We start from the raw sequence: 26,199 nt of genomic DNA, 5'->3' as shown, positions 1-26,199 counted from the left end.
GATTTAAAAGAGAAATGGGGAATCTCTTGGAGGATCCCCTGGGGGTGGCTGAAAGGTTAGATCAGTTTTTGGGACCCAATACTTATACCTGGGAAGAGATACGGTCAATCTTAGGGATCCTCTTTACTACAGAGGAGAGACAAATGATTAGGCAAGCGGGTATGCGAATATGGGAAAGACAAAACCAGGCAGGCCCCCCAGGTGATCAAAAATGGCCAAATGTTGATCCACACTGGGACCATCAACAGGCACAGCAGAATATGAGAGACTTACGAACCTTATTAATCCAGGGAATAAAAGAGGCAGTACCTAGGGGGCAGAATATAAATAAGGCCTTTAGTGAACAACAAGGCAAAGAGGAATCCCCTGCAGAGTGGCTAGAAAGATTGAGAAAAAGTTTACAGATGTACTCTGGCATAGATCCAAATTCACCTGCTGGAGTGGCCCTTTTAAGAACACAATTTGTGGCCAAATCCTGGGGAGGTATTAGGAGGAAATTAGAGAAACTAGAAGATTGGCAAGATAGGGGTCTGGAAGATCTTTTGAGAGAAGCACAGAAGGTATACGTGAGAAGAGATGAAGAAAAACAAAAGGCGAAGGCAAACATTTTTGTAGCTGCTGTGAAAGAAAGCAGACAAGGAAAAGATGTAAGGACACAAGAGAAACCCCTAAGAAGCCATCAACAAGACGGTGGGACAGACACAAGAAAGCAGAAACCTCCTGTGTGCTACCACTGCAACAAGAAGGGACACATCCAAAGGAATTGCAGAAAAAAGAAACAGGATGAGGAGATGTTCCAGGAATAGGGGCGTCAGGGGCTCTACCTCCTGGGGACCCCAGAACATGGAGAGCCCTTGATAAAATTATTAGTAGGTCCCCAGAGAGAAGAAGTGGAATTTTTAATTGACACTGGAGCAGAAAGAACAACTGTAAAGAGCATTCCTAAGGGAATAGAGAAAGGAAAGGAAACTTTAACAGTAACAGGGGCAAAAGGAGAACCCTTTAAGGTCCCCATATTAGAAAATGTAGTAATTGAAACTGATAAAAGAATAGAATTCAGTGACCTGCTATGGTTGCCTGAAATAGAATATAACCTTTTGGGAAGGGACTTACTGTCAAAACTAGGGTTAGAAATAAAAACCAAGAAAGGGGAATGGGACATTAAGATTTATGTGCTCACAAGGGAGGACAAGGAAATGATAAACCTACTAGTATGGCATAAAGGAGAGGAGGCAGGTCGAATAGATATGGAGCCTATCCGGGTGGAGTTATCAGCCCCCCAAAACCCGGTTCGTGTGAAGCAGTATCCCATATCTTTAGAAGGCAGGAAGGGATTAAAGCCAGTGATAGACAGGCTCCTGAAACAGGGCTTACTGGAACCCTGTATGTCTCCCCATAATACCCCCATTTTACCTGTAAAAAAGTCAGATGGAACATACAGGCTTGTACAGGATCTGAGAGCAGTGAACCAGAGAACACAGACGAAGTTCCCTGTAGTCCCTAATCCATATACCCTGGTGAGCCGCTTATCTCCGGAATACCAGTGGTATAGTGTCATAGATTTGAAGGATGCTTTTTGGGCCTGCCCATTAGATGAAGCATCCCGAGATTATTTTGCTTTTGAATGGGAGGATCCAGAGACTGGGAGGAAGCAGCAGCTGAGGTAGACTGTGCCACCCCAAGGGTTCACAGAGTCACCTAACTTACTTGGACAAGCTCTGGAAAAGATATTAGAAAAGGTAGATTTACATCCAGAGGTAAAATTATTGCAATATGTGGATGACTTGTTGCTTGCTGGAAAATATGAATCAATAGTAAAAGAAAACACAATTAAACTGTTGAACTTCTTGGCCCAAAATGGACTCAAAGTATCTAAAAGAAAACTCCAGTATGCAGAACAGGAAGTGAAATACTTGGGACACTGGCTGACGAAAGGAGAAAAGAGGTTAGACTCAGAAAGAGTGGCAGGGATCCTGGGTCTTAAACGTCCTCGATCCAAGAAGGAAGTAAGACAACTGCTAGGCTTGTTGGGTTATTGCAGACAATGGATTGAAGGATACTCGGAGAAAGTTAAATTTCTCTATGAAAAGCTACTGGGAGAAAAAGTAACTTGGAAGAAAGAAGATGAACAAAGGCTAGAGAAAATGAAGACTTTGCTAATCCAGGCACCAGTGCTTAGTTTACCAGATCTGGAGAAACCTTTCCTCCTATTTGTAAATGTAAGTGAACAAACAGCATATGGAGTGTTAGTCCAGGACTGGGCTGGAATGAAGAAACCTGTGGCATACTGTTCCAAATTATTAGACCCTGTCAGCAGAGGATGGCCTGCTTGTGTACAATCCATAGTGGCCACAGCTTTATTAGTAGAAGAGGCTAGAAAGATAACTTTTAATTCTCCTCTCAAGGTATTTACCCCACATAATGTAAGGGGAATTCTACAACAAAAAGCGGAAAAGTGGTTAACAGATAGCAGGATGCTTAAATATGAGGCAATACTCATAGATTCCCCTCAATTAGAATTAGGAGTTACGGGGGCCCAAAACCCAGCTCAGTTTTTATTCGGGGAACCCAGCTCAAAGTTAGAGCATGATTGTCTTAAAGTGATAGAACTGGAGGTGAAGGTGAGGTCTGATTTAAAGGATTATGAGCTCAGAGAAGGGGAGAAATTATTTATAGATGGATCTTCAAGAGTGATAGGAGGACAACGAAAGTCAGGGTATGCGATTGTGGGAACAGACTTAGAGGTTAAGGAATCAGGACCCCTGAGCCCTGGGTGGTCAGCTCAGGCTTGTGAATTATATGCTTTATGTAGAGCATTGGAACTTCTAGAAGGAAAAGTGGGAACAATATACACAGACTCCAAATATGCCTTTGGAGTAGTACATACCTTTGGAAAAATCTGGGAAGAAAGGGGACTGGTTAACACACAAGGAAAAGGGCTAATCCATCAAGAACTGGTAACGAGGGTGTTGAAAGCCTTAAGGAAGCCCTTAGAGATTGCTGTGGTCCGTGTTAAGGGACACCAAAAAGGAACTAGTTACCAAATTCGAGGAAATAATTTAGCTGATGAGGCAGCAAAACAGGCCTCCTTAGGAGAATCACACACTATGATCAGTCTATTGGAAACAGAGGTAGAAAACACGGAAGAATTAAAATTTACTAAGGAAGAATTAAAGAAGATAGAAACTATTGGCACTTGAGAAGGAGGAAGATGGAAGATACCAGATGGACGAGAAGTGATTCCAAAGGCCTTAGCCCGGCAGATTTTAGAGAGAATTCATGAAAAAACACATTGGGGTGCAAAGGCCTTGGGAGACCACATACTTAAACGATATGGGTGTGTGTGGATTTTTGAAATAGCAAGACAAGTCACAGACAGGTGCCTAATCTGCAGGAAAATCAATCATAAACATTCTAGGCAGGTGGCACGAGAGGGAAGGACGATCGCATATCAACCCTTCGAGAAGGTTCAAGTTGATTTTACTGAATTACCAAAGGTAGGAAGAATCAAATATCTGTTGGTCATAGTAGACCAGCTGACAGGATGGGTAGAAGCCTTCCCATCAGCACGGGCAACTGCAGCAGTGGTAGCAAAGTTCCTGCTGGAACAAGTGATTCCCAGATATGGAGTAATACAAGTAATAGATTCAGACCAAGGTTCACATTTTACTTCCAGAGTAATTAGACTTCTAAGTGACGCGCTGGGGATCCAATGGGAATACCATACACCTTGGCATCCTCAGAGTTCAGGCAAAGTTGAAAGAATGAATCAAACTCTGAAACAGCAGTTAACCAAACTGATGATAGAAACTCAGCTTTCTTGGGTCAAGTGCCTTCCCTTAGCATTACTAAATGTACAAACACAGCCCCAAAGTGAGACGGGATTGTCAGCATATGAGATGATGTTTGGAATGCCATATACTCAAGGGATGCCTATGAATGAAAAGCTAGTTGGAGACTTTAATATCTCTAAATATGTCAAAGCCTTGGCAGAAAGAATAAAGGAGCTCAGAGATATTGGTGTTTTAAATCAAACACCACCCTTAGGTTTCCCAGTGCACGACATTAAACCGGGAGAAAAGGGGCTGATAAAAACTTGGAAAACTGAACCACTAGTCCCACAATGGGAAGGACCTTTTGAAGTCTTGCTAACCACTGACACAGCAGTAAGAACTGCAGAAAAGGGATGGACACATATCTCCCGGGTCAAAAAGAGTAAATCTAGTTATGGGTGGCAGGTAACTTCGACACCGGGGGAGACAACCATTAAATTAAAGAGGAAGACTGAATAAGTTATGAAAGACTGCCAAGAAAACTTCAACCCCTCCTGAGGAAAATATTAAGGATTCATGGGTGTGGAAGATCTTGAAGATCTTTATCGAAATCCACAAAGATGGTTAAGGAGGGGAGAAAACCTAAAACCAAATTTTAATCTGAAATAGAACAAAAACTATGTAAGCATTGTGAACACTAGATTGAATAGCGATATATATGGTATAGATTGCGTGTAAGACACTGATGGGAACCTAAAGATAAACTCCTGAAGGAAGGGAGGAGTTTGCAAGCATAAAAAGCAGTTAGAGAAATTTAAGAGCAGAGGAGAAACTTTAAAATAACCTGAAAATTTCTTTAACTCCATGTTGGGGAAGCCATTTCTTGTTTCACCTATCACAGAAATCATCATCTGGACGGCTGAGAAAAGGTGGACACAAACCTCCTGAGGAAAAAGACATCCCCAACTCACTGATCCCACAGAAAAAGGGGTGCAATTAGTGGTTTGGGGTTTTTTTTTTTGTATGCCAAACATGTAAGATCTCTATATATGTGTAAGTTGTAATGAAAATTGGTGGCACCACTGTAGGCATAACCGCCTCCCACAAGGGTACTGAAGTTTAAGTAAAATTAAAAGAGGAATTAACTGATAGCACACTGGACAATTTGAAGAGATAAGAATAATATCATCTAGATACCTAGGGTAGTGAAGAATTACAGATAGAAGAGCAAGAGTGTGGAGGTATTGTGCAAGCTAAGAGTGAAGAATACACACGGAGAGGAGAGCCTCTAAATCCCCTGTAGAATACCCTTGCTGTCGAGAAGATGATATACCCCGTTGCTCGAAGCAACCGAGTAGACGGAGGAGACAGAGGGGTAAAAGTGTGGGGAATGGTTGGACTAATGTTTGGCCTCCTCAAGTTTGGGATTACAGATCCCTGCTTAAAATGTCACCAAACGGTGAAACATGGAAGACAAACTCTTGTAGCTTTTACCTCCCACACCCATATTAATGCAGCTTGTTATAACAAGCAACAATTAGAAACTTGCACTATAGGAGGACGCAGCTTTTGGGTAGGTCATAACCTAGCAATAGGGGGCATACGTAATGGTCAGACTTGTCCCAGGGGGGAGAAAATACTATGCTTTACTAAGGAAGGGATGTGGGGTCTTAGTGATGGAGGAGGAGTCCAGGATCACTACAAAGAAGAATTAGTTAGAAATAGGACAAAAACTTTGAAGAAACTACCGAACCCTAGAACAGGTCAAAATAGGCTCTATGAAAGTGTAAAGAAAATTTTAGGAGAGGTCAAGGACCATTCTGGCAGGGCTAGTCTGTTTATAAATTTAATGGAAGAAATAGCAAAAGGATTAAATGTAACCTTGTGCTGGATCTGCGGGGGAACCCAAATGACGGAGCAATGGCCATGGAAAGGAGAATCGTTAACCCCAGCCCAGCTGCTCGAGTGGAACCGGACCGAGGTCACGCGAATAATACGACCCGAGGGGTGGATTTTACACAATGAGGTAATTGGGCATTACTGTATTAAGCGGAAAGGAGAGGAATTCCAAAAAAGAGTAGGAGAATTGGGTTGTAGGAACCTGTTAACTACTAATGGCAGTTCTGCCTCACACTGGTGGCCACAAAGCCCTGAAGGATATTGGAGTAAGAATTGCACTAATGAAACTGTGTGTTATCATTTGCAAAATAACAGTAACCCTTTTATGGAGATAGATGGATTAAAAGATTTTTGGGAAAATCCCCAAAAAAGTGATTCTGCATGGCAAGCACCAGATGGGTTATTCTGGATTTGTGGAAAAAGGGCCTATACAGAATTGCCAAGAAAATGGAGGGGGGTTTGTACTATTGGAATAATACAACCAGCCTTCTTTCTGTTACCAAAAGCCAAACTCCTTAAACTTATCTCTAAGTTTTTGGTGGCTCAATTTTAACACCTTCCAACCCCTTCACATCCTGTGATCCTGAGAACCAGGTGATAGTGCAGGGCCGGGCGGTTTATTCTGGAGTCACCAGCTCAGCCCGTGAACTGGGAGCGGCTGCGCCCAGCAAGAAGATGGCGCCAACGGCAGTCAGCTCGCCAAACAGGACGGCGCTGCTTCCGACGGCCGCCGTCTTTGAAGCATTGCCTGCGCCTACGAGTCCAGGGAAGGCTGCCGGCACGGCCGGAGCCGCCTGCGTTTCCGCAGCCCGCGGATTCCGATCCGGAGGGGAAAACACGCCCGGGTCTGCCTGCTCCGCTCTACCCCACGCCTCCAGCTCGCCCCGTGCTGGCCGCTCGGCTCCGTGCTGTCGGTCAGCCGCGGGGCTCGGCCGCTTCACCTTCAACCGCCTCTAACGCCTCAAGGCGCTTCCTGCAGCTCCCTTCTCGCCCGTCCGCCGCTCACCTCTGCAAGCTTTCAATTCTCCATGCCAGCTTCACTAAGAGGCACCATTTTCCCTAAGCTTTAATGCTGTATTTTTTCCAATTCAAACTATGCAAACCAGCAACCATCTCGTTCCCCGTACGGGCCGCCAGTTACTGTGTGGTGATTTTTAAAGATAGCTTGTCCTAGTGGGAAGAGGGAAAGGCAATGGGAACACAGCAATGAGGTCAAAAACCTGCCTTCACTAACATAACATTCTCAGTAAGGAACACAAATAGCACTGTTATTTGAAGGTTGGTGAGTGGGTCTGAACTGCACTGTAGAATCTGAGACGCTGCTGTTGTGCAGCCAGGGACAGGCCGAGTCCCCACATCAGGGGCTTGGTCGAGCAACTATTTGTGATGTAACAATGGGGTACCACTACATAAGGCGTCCGTTCCCAGCAGTCTCCAGTAGTGTTCAGAGCACTCTGCGTGTGTGCAGCAGCCTCGGACACCAGCTCTTTCCAGGAAGAGCGCGCCGGTTTAGGCTCTTTTCCTTGACTGCTGCGTTGGAATCCAAACATGGCAGCAGCAGACTGTTCCCGTGAAAAAAGTGAAGAGTATGATGAGAAGGAGAATGAAGATAACAACGAGAAAGATAATAATGATTCTCCATCTGTTAGGGCAGCATGTCCCAAAAATGGAAAAGGGGTAAGTCCCAGTCCAGAGTTATCTGTGTAGGCTCTTTGCCATCAGTGGAAAGAGCAGTTGTCAGGTGTAGATCACAAAGTTGCAGGACCCGTGGAAGAAACTGCCCCCTGGAGGTGCCTGTCCCTCTTCACAGCCTAAGTAGCTAAATGAACAGCTGAGACCACAGCCCTAACTCTTCCATGAGTGAAGTTTGGTGAGAAGAATCCTACAGAGCTCTGCATTGTAGAGAGAAGGAAGGTCTCTGAAGGACTGGAGTGCAGTCCTGATGACCACTCCCTAGAGCTTGCAGTGCTGGTGAGAAGTCAGTTCAACAGTTCTGATCAGAAAGGAGGGATGCTCCCTGCTTCTGCTCACTTACGTAGCAGCAAGGCTGTGGGTCCCAGGAGAGATCTGTATCTGTATCCTTGCCTCAAGGCACGCTCCTGGTTTCCATCATCTCTCAGAAAACGAGTGCAAACTGAACGTGAAGCCAGCCATGGCCCTGTGTAAAACTAGCCTTTCAGCTTTGCCTCTTCAGTTTGAGACGAGAACACCAAACGCAAGCGTTTTAAGAGCCCTGGATGTGGCAAACGGCGCCTTCCTAAGGGCTTGCATTTGAAATGTCACCTCTGGGGCATCTCTACAAGCCACCTTTCTGACCCAGAACCATTCCTTGTCACAGATCTGCCCAGGCTCTGCAATCAAACCTAACACTGCATCAGCACCAGCAGCCACTCCTCAGCCTGAAGCCGCAAAGAAAAAGACTTCATGCAGCAAGTCAGACGGGCAGAGGAAGAAACCCAAGGAGACAAAAACAGAGCTCCTCCTAGAGAAACTGCGTACGTATTCTGTGTATGGGGTCTGCCCAACCAGTGCATGGTCTGCGTGTCTTGGGACATGCAAATGTTCATCCTCAGTTGAGTGTCAAGAGGCACTTAACAATTCCCTTGCACAAGTTGTGCTTGTGCTTGGAGGAAGTAAAGGGCACTCTGGATAGCCCTTCTGCCTGTGAGGGCAGCTGTGAGTGGGCTGGGGTTTGCCTGAGCTTCCTCCTACACCAAAGGCAAAGACAGTGCAGAAGACTGTGACCGGATCTGCTCCCCTCTGAAGCAAGCATCTTTGCTTTTGTTTCTTTTAGGCAGCCTTTTGAGCGTGGGAGATCCTAAGCAGAAATACATGCTGTTGGCAGAAATTGGTCAAGGGTAAGTCCAGGCACAGTTACTAACACAGAAACGCACAAGAGCGAGCATGCTGCCATAGCCAGCTCGTGACTGTGATGCTGCAGCAGGTCAGTTTAGAGTAATGGGGAAAGATCCTCCAGAAAGATCATAGAATCAACCAGCCACAAAGGCAATCAAAGAGGATGATCAGGAGGAACTGGACTGCTGCACCAGCCCTTCATGTTGGAATTAGGTTTTATCTTGGATACGGGGCTGGTGGGCTCCTGCACTGTGTGCTGCTGGCTGAAGGAGTGGCTGCACAAAGGTGGCTTAGAACCACTACAAGCAGCAGAGAGCTGTCTCCCGCCTGGGCTTGCTTTCATTCATTGGGACTAAACATCTTTCATCGGGACTAAACATCTTCTCATTCCTTTGCTGCTGTTTCATTTCTAGGGCATCTGGAAGAGTTTATCGTGCACGTGAATCTTACACAGGACGAGAGGTCAGTGCCATCAGTCCAGCAGATTCTGCAGGTCTTTGTCTTTCCCCTTGGGTGTGAACTGGGGATGGAGCTTGCAGTCAGCAGTAGACTTTTACTGCAAAGGCTTCCCCTCTGCACCTTAACATTCACTTCCTTTCTCAAGACAGAAGTTTTGAATCTATGCAAGCCCTGCCCCAAAATCTCACCATAGAAAAACAGAATTGAGAGAGAGCAAAGGGGCGTCCCTGTCTCTTCTTGCCACGTCAAGAGCAAGACTAGACAGGGGAGGCGAGAGGCGACTGGCCAAATGTGTAGGGAGGGCCAAAAGGCAGACTTTAAATACCAGCGAGCACATCTCCACCTGTCCTGTAGCTAGCACGCAAGGCGGCAGGGAAAGAGGCTGTTGTAACGCAAGGCGCTGAGCTCCTGTGCCTAACAAGACACTTTGGCACAGCTCGGCAGCGACATCCACAGACACTCACGGCGTGCTCACTCAGGCCTCGTGCAACAGACTGCTCAAGTGTATGGTTTTCAATGTCATTTCAGGTGGCCATAAAGCAATTGAAATTCCTAACCACGCCAGTAAAACGTTTACTAAGAGAAATCCTGATCCCGAAGGAGAATAAGCATCCCAACATTGTGAACTATTTAGAGAGGTACGTACTTATGTTCGTATCACGCCTGTGTTCATACTGCAAGCCAAAGATTCACTAGCAGAAAACTGATCTCTTTGACATCGTTGTCTTTTCAGCTACAGAGTCAATTCTCACCTCTGGGTGGTGATGGAATACATGTCTGGAGGCTCTCTGGCTGGCCTCGTTCGCAATATGCGTATGCATGAAAGACAGATAGCAGCTGTCTGCAGGGAGGTAAGGGATCCTCTGTGTGCTTCTGATTACCTGGACAGGGTGGGACTTCTCAACAAGTGGTAAATTTTACCCTCTCGTTTCTCTTTTGTCTTGTCAGTGCCTGCAAGGCCTGGCTTTCCTTCACTCAAACCAAGTGATCCACAGAGACATCAAAAGTGACAATATCCTCCTTGGAATGGATGGATCTGTCAAGCTGGGTAGGTACTCTTGGTCAGGACCAGCATTCCCAGGATGGGGTGTGGGGCTACCAATTTGGATGAGTGACTGCCAGTTACCCCAAGGTGATGCCCGTGGTCGTGCACTGGCCACTGGTGCAGGCTGAGAGCAGATCCTGTGTGCAGAGAAGGACAGGAAGTGGAAAGGCATAAAGAGTGGCTTTGGTTTGGGTAGGTGCCTTCCAGCGTGAGGCAGTGACATTCTAAAGCTCCAAGTGCGTAAAAGGCACTGCATGCAACTTGAGGGATGTTCTTTAAGGGACCAGTCCAGTATTTCACTGGCTACAGCACTAAGTAACCAGCTCATGGCTGCTGTTCCAGATAGAATCAACCGTAGTGGGCATTGCTTCTGCTCGGTTTCATCCCTCTAGCTGGCTTTAACAATACTTGTTTTTCTTCTCAGCTGATTTTGGCTTGTCTACTCACACCACCCCTAAGAAGAGTAGGAGGAGATCAATGGTCGGGACTCCTCACTGGATAGCACCGGAAGTGGCAAGAGAAGAACCATACGGCCCTAAAGTGGACATCTGGTCACTTGGCATCACGGCAATAGAAATGGTGGAAGGAGAACCTCCTTACTTTGACCAACGTCCTTACGAGGTAAGGGGCAGATAAATAGATACCACTGTCTTTCCAATCTGTACCATGGTTTGGCTCCCACGAGCCAGAATCTCAAGTCACATCAGTGTGAACTAGTTCTCTCAAGGCCTCCCTTGAGAAGGGAGTCCCCTACTAGTATCACCTTTCTTTTTTCTGGCTAGCCCTAGTCCTAAGCCGTGGGACTGGCAGATACACTCTGGGCAACTGTGTGGATGGACTTCCATCTCCATCCTCGTTCACACAGTCCTCCGCTGCTAGAGCTGGAAAGAGGAAGGAAATTGCAAGGGCACTTGCTTGCCTCTCTGGGGAGTGGGCAGCTTCCATTTCCCCCCATCTCATAGGTCTCCTCCTTTTTCTGGGCGGTCAGAGAACATGAGATTCCCCTGTTTCCTGTGCAGTCTGCAGTGGTTCTATATCTTAGTCTTTGGAGAAAGATAACCAGATTAGTTTATGCGGTTGGTTACCATTTTCTATGCAGAACAGAGCAAAAGAATTTGGACTACCCCTATGAAAGTAAATCTGCTTTTGGTGGTGTAGTTTCAAGCTAACTGGGCGAGCCAGTGCATTCGCCTGTCCAAGGCAAGGTCTTTTAGATGTTGGAAGAGCTGTGGCCTCCCGAAACAATTGGGAGACTTATTTGTTGGAATAGAAACATCACCTCTAACCCTCTGCCAGGGAAGAAACTGCTGCTGGAGACTGGACCTTGAGAATCAGATTGGGGTCTAGTGTAAGCACTTGTGGATATGAAACAAGCAGGTGGAGTGTCACGTTCCCTTTCTCTGTAGGCGATAAAACTGATAGCCCAGAACGGAACACCACAGCTGAAGAACCCCGGGCAACATTCCCTGCTGTTGTGTGACTTTCTGAACTGCTGCCTGGAGGTGGATGAGAACAGGCGATGGTCAGCTGAGCAGCTTCTGGAGGTAAAGCCCAAAGCAGCTGCAAGCGAAACAGCTGCACTATGGATGGCCTTCTCATCAGCTACGGCCTGAAGGCATCTACGGACCCCCCACTTAGTGCTCTCTAGTCACAGTGCTTTTCAAATGACAAGAATCACAGACTGGTTTGGGTTGGAAGGCACCTTTGAAGGACATCTAGTCCACCCTCCCTTGCAGAAAGCAGGCACCTCTTCAACCAGAGCAGTCCTGCAGTGGTCTTCAGAGGAGCATGTGGGCCTAGACGCTACTGGGATAACACTTCCTAGACGTACTGGGCTTCCCAGCGCAATGGCTTATGCCCCTCAGGGATTAATGTGATGATGAGCTGTGTCTGCCTGTGGTAGCAAGGTGCTGGGCATGAAGGTGCAGGTGGTCCCCACAGTGCTGTTTGTGCATTTCCTGGTAACCCGAGGAACACTACTGCATGAGCCTGTGAGTAGCTGGCTTTGGGAAGCTATGGTTCCTCTCTTTTTCTTCCTCCAACAGCATCCATTTTTACAATCAGCCAAGCCGCTCTCCAGTCTGACTCCTCTCATCATGGCGGCAAAGCAACTGAATGAGAAGAGGAGGAGGAGACACTAGCGCTTGTGGCCAACGTTCTGCTGTGGCACCTGCTGTGGGGGAAGAAGGGATTTGGAGTGCTCCCCCCGGCTCTGTCCCTGGAAGTATGAATGGGGGAAGAAGAAGGCAGGAAGCTGTTTTCCCCAGCACTTCCCACCTCCCGGAGAGGCTTCTGCTTGTCCAGGAAGGGGAGTGTCTTGGATTCTAGTGCAAGTTCCCAGAGACTCTAACAAATTTGATAGACCCAGTAACAATATATAGAGTGCCCTCCCCTCTTCCCCCTCCTTTCCCAAAGGTAGGGAATAGATATAGGGAGAGAGAGAGGTAAGCACACCCAAATAAATCAATCTCACTTGATTTGGAAGTTAAAAGGAAAAGTTTAGCAATCACTTAGAAAGGTATTTGAGGTAGGGAAGTTTACAAAGGATAGGGAAGGGAAAACAGCAAAATACGTGGTGTGCTGGTATGCAGGCAGAGCTGGGTGTAGTGTGTGTGTGGCGAGAGGGAGCAAAGAAGCCAAGAGCAGAGAGAGAGAGAGCAGGAAGCCCGTCTCCTTTGTAGGTCAGGAAGTGGGGGGGGAGTGGGCTAACCATCACCTGGAGTGTGGCCCACCCCTGGGGAGGGGCCAAGACCCCTAGGGTCAGGTTCAGGGTTACTACCCCTGGAGTGTTAACCCTATACAGGGAGTTAACCTTTTCTCGCCTCCTAGGCAGGAGGCAAAACACTAAGTTGTGGCAGCAGTGGCTCAGGCAGTTCTTACGGTCAACAATCATTGGGGGAGCTACAGCAGCCCCAGAATTGAGACCTTCTGCCTAGCTGAGCCAACAGTGGTCACTGAGCACGTGCCAGGAGGGACCAAGGATAATTCCTTGTCCCAAATTCAAGTGGGCCAACCTGTGCTGGTTAATCTGCTCTCTAGTGGGGTTGTGCTCATGATACTGGCTAAGCCCAGGGGCTTATATGCCTGGGAAGCCCTGGATGCTAATGGGAGGACCCACTGCATCAGTGTGCGGTGAGTTGTCCCCAGCTATTAATTGCTAAGCCCGGCTACTACGTGCCGAGGCAAGTTTCTCTCTTTGCAGGACAGAGGCCAGGCCGAGGACCAGATTCCGGGACATGGACCAGTACCTGACCAGCACCTGGGGGAGGAAGGACCATCTACACAGGAGATGGAGGCACATCACACCGATGTGGCCAGTGGATGATGGTGTCAGGACTTGGAAAGCATGACCTCCAGCCATGGACTCAAAGCAGCTAAGTCTCTACTGTGAACTTTACTATTGCTCTGCCAGGGACAGAGCAATCAATTGCTTATTTAACTGTGCACTGCTGTTAACCAGTGTTTGGGCTATTGTTAAATACTGTTGGTATTGCATGCAGGAGGGCTAACCTATAGACAGCACACAGCCCTCACTGAGCTGCAAGGACTTATCACCCATCCCTCTGAATTCCTAGACACATCTGTCTATTGCTACCGGGGTGGACTGTTGTGGGGCACTCCAAATGCCTTCTTCCCCACCCTCCGTCTCGGGAGGTGTGAATGGGAGAAGAAGAAGGTGCAAAACTGCTTCCCCTGCCTTGCAGACTTGAAGGGAGAACAGCAAAAGGTGCCCTTTTCCGCATGGGTACTGACTCGTGGGAAAGCCCACGCTGGGATCGGCTGGCGATTGGCTGGATTCTGCAGGCCCATTGTACATATGGCAGCAGACACAAAGCCTAGGAAGCTTATAAAGAGAGTGAGGAAAAAAGCACGCGGTTCCTGCGCTCGCACCGTTCTGTGCAGGTCCGCTCTAGTACCGCTCGCTCCCCGGCATGTCTGCAAGTTTCCCAAGTCCTTAAGGTCTACTAGAGAGAGAGCTGCCAGCAGTTTGATTTTTTGCCTGCGCTGCTAAAACAGTGCCTCTCCATGATCTTTGCCTCACAGGCAGCTGTGTCTACAGGCACTTTGGACTTCGGCGGGTTTCGTTCGCGTCTGACTTAATGCCGCGTGGATCCACAACGGGATATTGCTTGCAGTTTCAGAGGCTGCCGCAGAGAAATTCAGCAGGGATCACTGCTAAAGTCCTGCTTCACCTCTGTGAGTACAATCTGCTGCTCCCTAGCGTCATGGTTTGAGGGGCTCCGCGTTATTCCAGAGTCCCTAAGAAAACTACAAAGACCAAGTTCCATCCCAGGGGACAAACTGGCCCCCTCCAGATATCGTTATTATGCTATTCACTCCCATGACCCTGCACATCTTTAAACACAACCTTTCTGTATTTTCATCTCCAATAGAAAGAGAGTAACGTGAAATAATCTCAGGCTGCCCTGCTCTCGCACAAGAAACTACAACACCTAGGTTTTCTGCTCAGCCTGACTTTTAAGCAGGGTAAAGCTGTCTTGTAGCTTAGCCTTTTCCATTTTCTGACTTTCCTAAATTACTAAACTTGCCCAAAGCATCCTTGTGAAGATTTCCTGACTGACTTAGAACCTGTAAATAAACCTTAACTAGTTCTGTGTATTGTTCAGGGGTGGGGCTTTTGGGGAAAGTAAAAATAATTCTCTTTTTATAATTCCTACCTCAGCCAGTTAGCTCCCAACTACATCAGCAGCTCAGAGCAGGACTGAGAAGAAAACCCTCAACCCATGTGCTGCAGGACAGATGGAGGGGCAAAGAAACCAGTGGTCATACTCCTGGGGGCTAAGAGGGGGAGCAACTCCGACCTGCGTCTGTAGTATTATTGTTGTTGTTATTTTTGCTATTAATAAAATACAATCATTTCTATTATCATTCCTACTGCTTTCTAGTTCCTTTATTTTTCAGATGAAAAGGGAAAATATGATCATTTCTGTTATCATTCTACTGCTTTCTAGTTCCTTTTTTTCAGATGGAAAGGGAAAATATGATCATTTCTGTTATCATTCCTACTGCTTTCCTTTATTTTTCAGATGGAAAGGGAAAATACAATCATTTCTATTATCATTCCTATTGCTTTCTAGTTCCTTTAACATGAAAAGGGGCTAAGAGAGACAGGTAATGGGCCATCTTCACTCTACTCAAAGCTGTCCCCGGCCACAGCTGGAGTACTGTGTTCACTTTTAGTCACTGCTCTGCAAAACAGATGTGGTTGGCCTGCAGAGGATACACAGAGGAGCACAGTAATATGATCCAAGAACTGGGAAGTTGCCGTATGAGGAAACCCTGAAAGAACAGGTTTTGATCACCTCCAGTAGTTAAAAGGGAGGCTACAAAAAGGTGGAGGCTCCCTTTTTACAAGCAGTCCCATGGAAGAAGACATGGGATAATGGGAAAGAAGTCAGCCCTAACAGAGATTCCAGACACTCTGCCCCCAGGTCTAGAGCATTCATGGCACTTTTATGATCCAAGTGTAGAATCCTGGCATCTGGCCTCATTATACTGTGTATAACTGACCTCAGCCCACTGATCCTTCCCCTCTTGACCCTAGGTTAAAGTCCTCTTGATGATGGGCAAGAATCTGTTTTCCCCTTTGAGAGAGCTAGACTCCATCTGCCACCAGCAGGCCTGGTGTCATATAAACCTCCCTGTGATCAAATCCCACAAAATTCAACTGATGGCACCAGCCTCTGAGCCGTGTGTTAATTTGGTGTGTTCCCCTGTACCTTTCAGTATTCTTCTCTGCCACAAGTACTCTTTCTCCTTAGCAGAGGCAGCTGTAATGTGTGAGACTGACTGACTTGCTCTAGGCAACCCCCTGGGTGGACCTTCACCTATATCCTCTCTTGCCTTTTTTGTGAGCCCCAGATCTGTTGTGTAGAGGCAACTGGGAAGGTGAGGGAGGCCTGGAGGGGACTCGCCTGCTGCCCTGAGTGGGGACCTGCTTCCATTCCTGCTCCTCACTTCTGCCCTGTGACAAGAGAGCAGCAGATCCTCTGCTTCTCCTGAAGCTTCCACCTGTTGCCTTTGTCTCCCTGTCACGCTCCCCCACACACACACTCCTTAGCCTTCCCAGCTCCGCTCTCAGCTCTGCCACCAGGCTCAGCAGGTCCTGTTTCCCTGATGACATCTCACATAGGTATTGTTTTTTCTGCCCTCCGGCACTCCCCGCAGCCCAACAGCTGTAGGTTTGCATGCTGGCACAGGAGGGCACAGAGTGTCTGCTCAGCAAGCTTGCTGATGACACCAAGCTGGGAGGCTTGGCCAATACAGCTGAAGGCTGTGCAGCTATCCAGAGAGACCTGGACTGACTGGAGAGCTGGGCACAGAGGAACCAGATGAAGTTCGACAAGGACAAGTGCAGGGTCCTGCACCTGGAGAGGAATAATAAACTGCACCAGTCCAGGCTGGGAGGGGATCTGCTGGAGAGCAGCCCTGTGGAGAGGGACCTAGGGGTCCTGGTGGATAACAAGTTAACCACAGCACAGCAATGTGCCCTTGTGGCCAGGAAGGCCAATGGGATCCTGGGATGTGTTAGGAAGAGTGTGTCCAGCAGATCAAGGGAGGTTCTCCTCCCCCTCTACTCTGCCCTGATGAGACCTCAACTTGAATGCTGTGTTCAGGTTTGGGCTCCCCAGTTTAAGAGGGACAGGGACCTGCTGGAGAGGGTCCAGTGGAGGGCTATGAGGACGATTAGGGAACTGGAGGGCATGGCTTATGAGGAGAGGCTGAGGGACCTGGGGCTGTTTAGTCTGGAGAAGAGAAGACTTAGCGGGCATTTGATAAATGTTTAGAAGTATCTGAAGGCTGGCCATGAGGGGGGGGAACAGGCTCTGCTCACTTGCTTCCTGGGACAGGACAAGAAGCAACGGGTGTAAATTGCAGCACAGGAGGTTCCACCTCAACACAAGGGTGAACTTCTTTACTGTAAGGGGTCACAGAGCACTGGAACAGGCTCCCCAGAGAAGTTGTGGGGTCTCCTTCTCTGGAGACTTTCAAGGTCTGTCTGGATGTATTCCTCTGTGATCTGTGTTAGATAGTATTGTCCTGCTGTGGCAGGGGGGTTGGACTCAATGATCTCCTTAGGTCCCTTCCAACCTCTAATATCCTATGATTCTGTGATAAGCTGCGAGGAATAGCAAAGCAACCAGGTCATAGTGCAGGGCTAGGACAGCCCAGTCTGAGCTGCAGTACCCAGTGCAGCTTGTCAGAGCTCTGGTCTCTATGACAAAGTTTATGCTTGTTTTAGAAATATAGCAGTGTAGAAACATACCTGAGCAAGCAACTCTGAGCGATGGGTTTACAGAGAAGAACTATACTTGCCTGTGGGGCTGTCGGCAGCATCTAGTTCACATCTGAGAAATGGTCTGCATGCAAAAGGGCCTCAGCCCAAGTTTTTGAAAAAGCTGGATTTAGGTACCTGATATCCACAACAAAGCTGAGGGCAGTACAATTCTCATTCGCAGCCTTACCTTCCATTTCTAATATACCAGAGAAAGAAAACATTTTCCTACCCCAGCGGTGATCCCTTTAGAGCCCTGAAGAGGCTTTTGTGAAAATGTTACCGGGGGCCATTTTATAGACCATATAACTTGAGCAAAGTTACAAGGTACAAAGAAGCCCCAATTTCCTCTCTGTACCAAAGGTAGGATGGCAATCGCTCCATCAATCCTGCACACCCCGTGTTGGCCCAAGCCACAGTTTATGTTATGAGAGCATACATATTCATAGCAAGAGGTAGGGTTATTACAATTATTTCTTGGTGTTCATTAGCATAGGTATTTTTTCCATTCTCCACCCCAGTTCCAAACCATTCAAGACCACTGGGGTGGGTATCTGAGATAAGCACCAACACAGTCTTCCTCACAGGGTCTTTTCATCTGTGGTCAGCAGACCCTTCTTTATGACTGATGTCAGGATATTTCTGCTTCTCCTTTATCTCCTTCCTGCTTTCCTTAGTCACTGCAGGCCCGGACCTTTACTAGATTACATATCACAGATCTCCAACAAGTAACTGCAGACACTTCTATGGTAGCCACTGTTCAGGTTTGCATAATATCAACTGATTACTATAAACAAACATTTCTGCACACTCTGAAAATGTGCATCTGTTCTGTAACACCCTCTACCAGCACTACTTGATTTTTCTCATACCAAAGGAGCCTAACAGTGAGCCTCTGGACACATAGCTGGACAATACAGATATGTCTGCTGTGAGGAAACCTTAATGTCACACCCTGCCTTGAAGGAAACACGAAACAATATTTTCCTCCCCTATACCCAAGTTAAATTTGAAAGACATCAGCTCTGTCAGCAATAAACCAATGCAGAATTTTGAGTGAAACTTGATACCTGCCAGAGCACAGCATCTTTGTTTAAAAACTCATTCTTGTCATGAGCAAATTTTGTTCTCTTTCACTGTGGTGCTACTCACCACTTCTAATAAAGCAAAAGGAATATGTTTCCATTTTTAGCATCATGTAGATTAAACAAAGCCTCTACCTTGCATTCCGCAGATGTTGAGGTGCTGGAGCAGGTCCCAAGAAAGGCAACAAGACTGGTGAAGTGTCTGGAGAACAGGTCTTACGAGGAGTATTAGAAGAAACTTCTTCGGTGAAAGGGTTCTCAAACACAGGAACAGGCTCCTCGGGGAGGTGGTTGAATCCCCATCCCTGGAAGTATCTAAAAGATGCAGAGATTTGTTGCTGAGGCCTGTGGTTTAGCACCAGGCTTGGTAAATGGCTGGACTCAATGATCTTAAAGGTCTTTTCTAACCAAAATGATTCTGTGAATCATATGGTGCTCTTCTCTTGCCCAGAGATAGCAACTTGTGAGTTATCTGCTTGAGGTGGAAAAAAAAGAATACAAAAGCCAGTATGAGAGCCTTTATGCAGGCAAAGATCTTATTTGCTGTGATGTTCTAATAGGCATTGCAAGACCTGTCATTCTATTATAGCATTGCCCCGGCACGCCTGGTCTCAAGGCTACACTGAATTTTTGCCAAAGAACTGAAACGTGTGACCTGTAGCAATAGGAATGAGATTCATCAATAACTACATATGCCTATATGTGGAAAGAATTCCAATAAAAGCTTTTTAAAAAAACCCTCCCAAATATACTGTGGCACTGAGCAAGGACTAAACCATGTGAATCCACTATGTACTTGCCACCCCCCACCCTGCCCCCAGCATGCTGGTATGTGACCATGGGGATGCAGCCATTGCTGCCTGCATCCCCTCCTGCTGCTGAGAACAGATGACCGTGTGCTGGGAATGTGTGAGAACAGTCACTGTGTGCTTCCAGATATGTGCCAAGAGCTCCTGAAAGGTGCTGCTGGGGAAGATGGTCATATCAGTGAGCTTGTCTGTCAATGTCAGTTTGACCCCTCTTCTGTATTTATTGTATCATGAATATATATATGTATAAATGCGGGGGTTTTTCTCCCTCTTTAAAAGCCTCTCTTCCCATTAGCTGTGATAATGGGGAGAGTCAGAGGGCTTTTTCTGTCTAAAGCCATTATGATGATGTGCAACCTTTGCTCCCGAGTCATTCACACAGAGAACACAGACAAGCCCCCTTGCTGCGAGGTGACAGCTCTGTCTGGCTCTGTGGGGCTTTGGCATTCATAGCTCCACGAGGTCATCACTGGAAAAAACCTTGATGGTGATGTGACCTGGCATCTCGGCAGCTTCTCGGCTGCCTCTCCCTCGGAGTTGCAGAGTCTGTTGTTCTCTGGGGTCACTGGGTGAAGCTGCCAGCACTGCCTGCCCAAGGAACTGGTCACACAAGACATTGCTGTTCCAGACCTAAGAGATGAGAAAATATAAATAAAACCAGCTAAAGCATTGCTCCTTTCACACCCCACATGAAAGGGTTGTGCTGGAGAAAGGTCATCCCCATTAACCCCTTAAAAACACAGTGAAGAAGAGGCCTACATCTGAATTTAGCTAATTGTCTAGAGAGCATGTGGGAGATTCTAGATTTGCATGCTCATTTACATACACTATGCAAGTAAGAATCTAAATGCAGCTTTCTGCTTTCTAGGTCACATCTTGTCTAGAAAATTAATAAAAATCACCTGTTTGAGCTTATCATCTATATATATAGTCAGCCTGTCTGTGCCCCACTGCCTCCTTGGGCTGAACTCTGCAGGGTCTTCATGTGCTTTTCCCCTGACTCTGTTAGCACCTCTCCAGTAAGGGGAGCAGAGGTTCTCATTCCTCCTTCATATGCCTTGGGTATCAGATGTACGAAGGAAGAATCAGCACACACCAAGCCCAGTGGTGCTGTTGTGCTCCCCTACCTTAGCAGCTCATCCTGCATAGCTTATCTCACCTGGATGATGATAGGACTGTCGGTGTTCTTTCTGTAGAAAACCACTTGTGTGTTGAAGACGGCACTGGTTGTATCACGTTGCACAGGGGAGCGCATGGTTTGGTTCTCACACTTGATAAGAACATAAGGATCTGCTCCTGAAAGACAATCACAATGGCAACTGACACCTAGAAACCCATCAGAAGCAATTATCTTGCATGTCTGGCAGCACCACTGCTACTGAGCACATACACAGGGCACCAATGCACATCACATCCACTGCTAGCTGCCCAACACCAGCAGAGGTGAAAGAGCTCAATCTTATAACAACTGGATGCTCAGAGCTGGAAACCAAGCACTCTTTGCTGTGAAACCAGCTTAATCCTGGACTGGGATTGTGATCGTTCCCATTCCTTTGCTGCACATCCTCCTGGTTCATCTAGCAGAAAGTCTTCAAAGTGAAACTCTGTAGACTTCCTGACTTTGACTGTGAGAGCCAAAACACATCTGTGCATCTGACAAGTAGTTCTGGGCCCCTGGCCCAAAAGGTAGAGTAAAGAACTGTTGTCTGTCCACAGTTCCTGTGGAGGAAAAGTAAAGACAGGAACTGCACAGAACTGCTTTTACATCACTGAATGCAATCTTAGTGCCCACCTTTGAACCACCTAGCTTGAAAGTGCTGTCTGCTGTATTCTGATACAGATATTAGTGCTTGAACAGGATTGAGCAGAGTTGGCCAGAACTGAATAGTCTGAGAAAATAAGGAGAGTAAGCAGGATTGAGTAACTGAACTGATAAGGAGGCACAGCTGCAGGAAAGTGGCCTTGGGAGGCTAGCAGAGAAGCTGCTATCTGTAGCTGAGCTGTGTGAGGAGGGCAGGCCGGTCAGCCCTGGGAACAAGCAGTGTTGTGGCTAAGCTGCTGCAAAAGGGGATTAAGGGGGGGTAGTTGTTCAGGTCTGCCTCTGTGCGTGTGGACAGCCCATTTCTGCCTACGTAAGTCTATCAAAGTACACGCCCCTGTACAGAACTCCACTAGATAGGTATCATGCTTAGCTTCAATAAACAGATTGACTGTTATGCAGCACATTGGTGTAAGCCTGGTGTCTCTCCCTCGCCCGCACGGCCTAGAAGAGAGGCCAACTCAACAGTGTTAGAAGGTGGTTTTCATGAAGCACTTTTTCTTCCAGAAAGTAAAATATTGTCAACATGTAAAAAAATATTTTGAAGGGGTGTGCAGGCTTCAACAAAGTTTTCTGTGGGAAAGTGTCAAGAGAAATCCTCCCCAGTTCCTCATTTCATTCACATGAACCTGAGACAATGTCTGTGCTTGTGTCCTAGTTATGTTTTAAATTGCACTTTAACCATACATAACCCACTGAGATTATCACCATTCTCAAAATGCTTTGCTGTTTTTACACTGAACATTTTACTTTATCATTAACATTGGTATTTTTCCCATTCCAGTAGGGTGCAAGAACCCATTTGGAAACACCTTTCTTTATCCTCAAAGAGAACAGACCATTCCACTTCCTCATTAACTTTTAATTAAAACCACAGACACTATCTTTTTTTCTTTTCTATTTCAGCACAACTATTTCTTTCCATTCCTGCAGTCAGTGATAGCATAACTGTTTTGCCAAACTTTGCTACATTTTAGATACAGGTTTTTAATGAACCCCCCAGATGTGTGTAGCTAAGCCAGACTCGCGACTGTTCCTTACACACTTCTTGTCACCATCTACTTGAAAATGGCATCACTGTAATGACAGCCATAAGGTAATTTTAAGGCAGCTGTAGTTTTTTTACCAATTCATACCCAGGATGGATGATTTTTCTCAAACGCATTGCTCATTTGCAGGACTGGATACCAAAATCTCATGTAAATAAAATGTGTAAAACAGGAGGTAATTCCACTTCTGAGAAAGAGACAGAGTTTCCCATGTGCTGCACTCCAAGCACACCTGCCCAGAGATGTGACAGGCCTGTTACCCTGCTACTTCCCGGAGCAGGTAGAGACCTATCCTCTTTTCTGAGGGAGGATTCCTTTGTGTCACTGAGCGTGTGCATTTAGCTCTGGGACATGGGGCTGTGTGGTCGCTGATGGAAAAGCCCCCCTCCCCCTCCTTCAAAGAGCTTTGGAAAATGGATCTGAATAAAACAGGACATGTATCCTACGGTGTCAACTACTTTGGCTAAAGGGAAAGAGCAAAGGGACATCTCATCGTTAACAGCAATTAAGTGATAAAGGACATAAGAGGAGGTAAGAAAAGGACACAGAACTTAAGAGGTGACAGGCCTGTCTACTGGGTGAGGAGACTGTTAATGAAGGGACTTGCTGAGTGAAAAGGAAACTTAAAAGAAACAAATTCAGATTCTCAGAAAGAGCCAAGAAAAAAGAGGGAGGGAGAAGAAAACACGAAAGGCACCTGCACAGCACGACCTCACGATGGCAGTGAGTGGTCAGTTATGACAGGAGAACCCGATCCAGTTCAGAAGTAAGGAAAGAAATCAGAGTTGCACACACGGCATGGATGAGACAAGGGATCACCTCAGCTACAGCTGCCCCAGTTCTTTGCAGCTCTGAGCCTGGTTTATTTCCAGTACAAAGGCAATGCAGAAAGGGCTATGAACGTGGGAAAGCAGCAGCATCATGAGCTGAGATCTGAAACAACTGGAGCTGCTGTTCTGGTAGTTGCAGGAGGACTGAGCTCAGTTCTCAAGCACACACATGACTCAGGCTATGTCCCGAACGCTGGACTGCGTATACAGCATTCAGCACTGTACCAAACACAAAAGACTTCCTAGAAAATGGTCTTCAGAAAACATTCTCAGGGACCTTGCCACTCTTCTCCAGCTCAACCACTCTTAAAACAAACCCATTCGCTGGAAAAAGGCATGGGCCAAACAGAGCGAGCAGTTCTGAGACACAAGAACTTCCTCAGGAACTAAACCAGGTTGTTTTGCCTTTTGCAGTTGATACTTCTTAATTTCTTCTGCAATACAGACAATTAAAGTGAGTCTTTCCACTGGCATCAGTAAATCCTCCCCTGACCTCTGCTCCCCTTCTCACGCTGTGACTGGATATTTACCAGCTGCTTTTTTGCTGCCTTCTTCCTTCTGTTTCTCAGCCTGCTCCCAGGGCAGCTGCCATTAAAGGCAGCAGGTACTCTGCTTACCAGCTATGCCACATACCTGGGATCACAATACTTAGTTTAGAACAGACATGGTGAAAGGCAATTAAGCCTGCAGACTCAACATGGAAATGCAGTGACTTAAAACCACAGAAGGTGGTTTGTTCTCAGAGATAAGCTCTTGAGAGTGTAGCAGACAGTAGTGAGAGCAATTTTGAAAAAACAAACTTGGGAACAAGAAACAAAATTTCCAAGCACACAGTGATCCCTCATCTTCTTGCAAACCTGCCACTGTGCTTGACTCAGATAGTTGGAGCAACTTCAGAACAAGCTAACTTGGACAGAGGTACTTCCAAGAGCAGCCTATATGAATTCAGGATTGAGTATGGGCAGCTAGATTCATTCACTGTTCTTGACAATAGCAAAACATCCATTATTTTTTTCCAGACAGGAAAATGGATCAAACAGCATCAGTGGGGAACATTCCAATAAACACTTAACCTTCCTCTGGCAGGATTCTGACAACAACCTGCTTGCTAGCCAGGCCAGGTTTGCATTTCTCAGACACTTTGGAATGAATCATAATCTCCTTTACCAATTTCTTTCTTTTCTGTATGTTAAGGGATGATTGTGACAAACCAGGCAAGTGACTGGACAAGGAAGAATACAGCTGATGGACGACAGACTGAGCATAAGAAAAGCAGCATCTTGAGAGCTGAGATGCTGCAGATGAGAATGTGAAGTAGTCAGCCCTGCTACACTTCACAGAGGTTTCCTAAGTAGACACAGCAGCTCACACAGAAACAAGATGCCAACAACCTTCTCACCAGAATATGAATAACCTTTGTGTGAGGTCCACTTAGCAGCAGGCAAACACAACCACTTAATCTACCTATTTTCTGCATGAATAAACATATTTGCTGTGCCTACTCCAAAAGGAAACTCTTACTTGTCAGTCCCAATAACAGTTGCTGCATGGCCTCTTCTCTCATCTCACAGTATTGATTAGACAGGAGGCTGCTGTCGGCTTTTAAATCTAGGTCACGTCAGGAAATGCTCCAGGAGCATCAGGTAAAACTGCTATTCCAGTGACTGCCTGTGTGACTTCGAGGTCTGAGCTCACTTCTGAGAACGCTGACCTTTTTCTAGTGCCTGGCTGCTATTTTTTCTTGAGAGTGGCATAGGAGAAAGTACAGATGTGGATCCAGAGAAGCCAGAGAGGACACCAGAAATAAGGAGTTGCATTATTTTGTGGCAGTATTAGGAAGTGATAGTAGAACATGGGTTATTTAATGTCCTTGGACACTTCACTTTCTAGTGCAACTTTACAATCCAACCAGACAGTATACTTCAAGGAACTTTTACATCCACTCTTCTAAACTACAAAATATCCCAAACCTCCAAATGTAGAAACATGTACAACATGCAGGTTGTTATGTTACCAAAAGTGGACTCTAGTGTCAAGCAGGAGCTTTGCCATATTTCCCAGGAAGGTGCCTTTAGAAGGCAGACAGATGGCAGTTCTGGGTGTTATCCTGGTCAATGCATGTTACCCAGCTTGATTTTATTGTGCAGCACAAATGTCAGCACTGTATGGTTGGCTTCATGGTGGTTTCATTTATACACACTCTCTGCTTCGTTCATCTGAAGCTGCTATAAGATATTATCTTGAAGAATGCTATCTATGAATGAGAACTCTGTCAGCTGCAGGTACTTAGAAGGAGGAGGGGGGAAGAAAAATACAAACAGGGATTTCACAGCAGCTTCCTGGGGAAGCTAGTGAAGTGAAAGTAACTCAGGTCTCTCTATCAGTGCTCCCTGAATGGATAACACGAGGAACTAGAGGCTGAAAAGAGACAAAGGCTCTTTCCTGAAAGCTTTGTGTTGATACAAAAGGAAGATATTTTAACATTTTATCAGTGAAGATTTATTCAAAGACAAGCAGTATATTGGGTTTTCTGTTCAAAACCCCCTGTGATTTTGATGAATTCACAAATGGTATCCTCTTTCAAGTGGGGAAAACAACACTTCAGAAAAAAAATGACAATGATGGATTTTTTTTCAGCCCCTTGATTAATTTAGTACTAATTCACAAATAGCATCATCTGACCCAATTATACATTATTTTCAGCAGATAAAGAAGTAGAAGTTTGGCTTAGGTTTAAACAGAAAATCAGTGAGTCCATTTCCTACAGACACTTCTACCCACAATACTTCCTACAGTAGTTTTCAGTTCTGTCAGGGTGATCATTGGCCCAACACTGGATGCTGAAATCAAAATAGAAGAAAATGCTTCAACTCAACCTGACCATGTGTGGTAGTAGTACTGGGTCCTAAAGGTTTTGCTGTACTTAGAGTATTCATTACACATTGGTTCTAAGTCCTGTTTGTATATTCCTGAGAGCCTGTGTCAAAATGCATCAAATCCCACAATGCTCTGTGAGCTCAACCCTGGTCTTTGACAGCTGCAGGCAACTGTTTTTAATGATCTTGTCAAGACTCTAATTGTCCTAAGGATTTCAACATGTTAGGGGTGGAGAATTGGCTTTACTCGCAAGGAATGTTCAGAGAAAAATATTTAAGGACTTTTAAAAGCAAAAAAACACTCCAACACACTCTTAAATGAAAATGTCCTTCACGGACCAAGAACCAGTACATGCTGCCTCTTTTCAATGCACTGCTTTGCTGTTCTTGCCACATACAGCC

The 26,199-nt window shown here is 46.3% G+C and overlaps 2 protein-coding genes and 1 long non-coding RNA gene across 7 annotated transcripts in view; 2 read left to right on the top strand and 1 right to left on the bottom strand.

Moving 5' to 3' along the window:
- The first annotated feature begins 1,247 nt into the window (after window positions 1-1,247).
- LOC135184148 (uncharacterized) lies at window positions 1,248-3,200 on the top strand. The gene is made up of 2 exons (XM_064159740.1): window positions 1,248-1,663; window positions 1,880-3,200. The coding sequence occupies exons 1-2, from the start codon at window positions 1,248-1,250 to the stop codon at window positions 3,198-3,200; spliced, it is 1,737 nt and encodes a 578-aa protein (XP_064015810.1).
- Window positions 3,201-9,201: 6,001 nt separating this feature from the next.
- CAPN6 (calpain 6) overlaps window positions 9,202-26,199 on the bottom strand; it is a 67,847-nt gene continuing 50,849 nt past the window's right edge. For 2 of the 4 annotated variants that reach the window (XM_064159411.1, XM_064159412.1), the window contains exons 12-15: window positions 20,383-20,519; window positions 19,721-19,853; window positions 18,550-18,729; window positions 9,202-10,169 (exon numbers count right to left, since the gene is read on the bottom strand). In XM_064159411.1, coding sequence (XP_064015481.1) covers window positions 10,027-10,169; window positions 18,550-18,729; window positions 19,721-19,853; window positions 20,383-20,519 — 593 coding nt within the window. In that variant the 3' untranslated portion in view covers window positions 9,202-10,026. Of the gene's footprint in view, window positions 10,170-12,111; window positions 12,144-18,549; window positions 18,730-19,720; window positions 19,854-20,382; window positions 20,520-26,199 lie in introns of those variants that run through there. The other 2 variants (XM_064159414.1, XM_064159413.1) reach the window with 2 other exon arrangements.
- LOC135183692 (uncharacterized) lies at window positions 12,939-14,924 on the top strand. Of its 2 annotated transcripts, none has more exons than XR_010305657.1 (3): window positions 12,939-13,405; window positions 14,077-14,229; window positions 14,717-14,924. It is a non-coding gene; the product is annotated as an uncharacterized LOC135183692 (long non-coding RNA). The 2 variants fall into 2 exon arrangements; XR_010305658.1 differs by lacking the exon at window positions 12,939-13,405 and adding an exon at window positions 13,917-13,935.

Source organism: Pogoniulus pusillus, chromosome 19, assembly GCF_015220805.1.
Source record: "Pogoniulus pusillus isolate bPogPus1 chromosome 19, bPogPus1.pri, whole genome shotgun sequence".
Classification (NCBI taxonomy): Eukaryota; Metazoa; Chordata; class Aves; order Piciformes; family Lybiidae; genus Pogoniulus; species Pogoniulus pusillus.
Note: the sequence above shows the minus strand (reverse complement) of the source record. Positions and strands in the feature narration are given on the sequence as shown.

Excerpts from the sequence above, each read along its gene's own strand:
- LOC135184148 (XM_064159740.1), top strand. The coding sequence starts at position 1,248 with ATGGAGCCTATCCGGGTGGAGTTATCAGCCCCCCAAAACCCGGTTCGT. Across the intron at positions 1,664-1,879 it reads GGGAGGAAGCAGCAGCTGAG|AAAACTCCAGTATGCAGAAC; the intron begins GTAGACTGTGCC and ends AGTATCTAAAAG.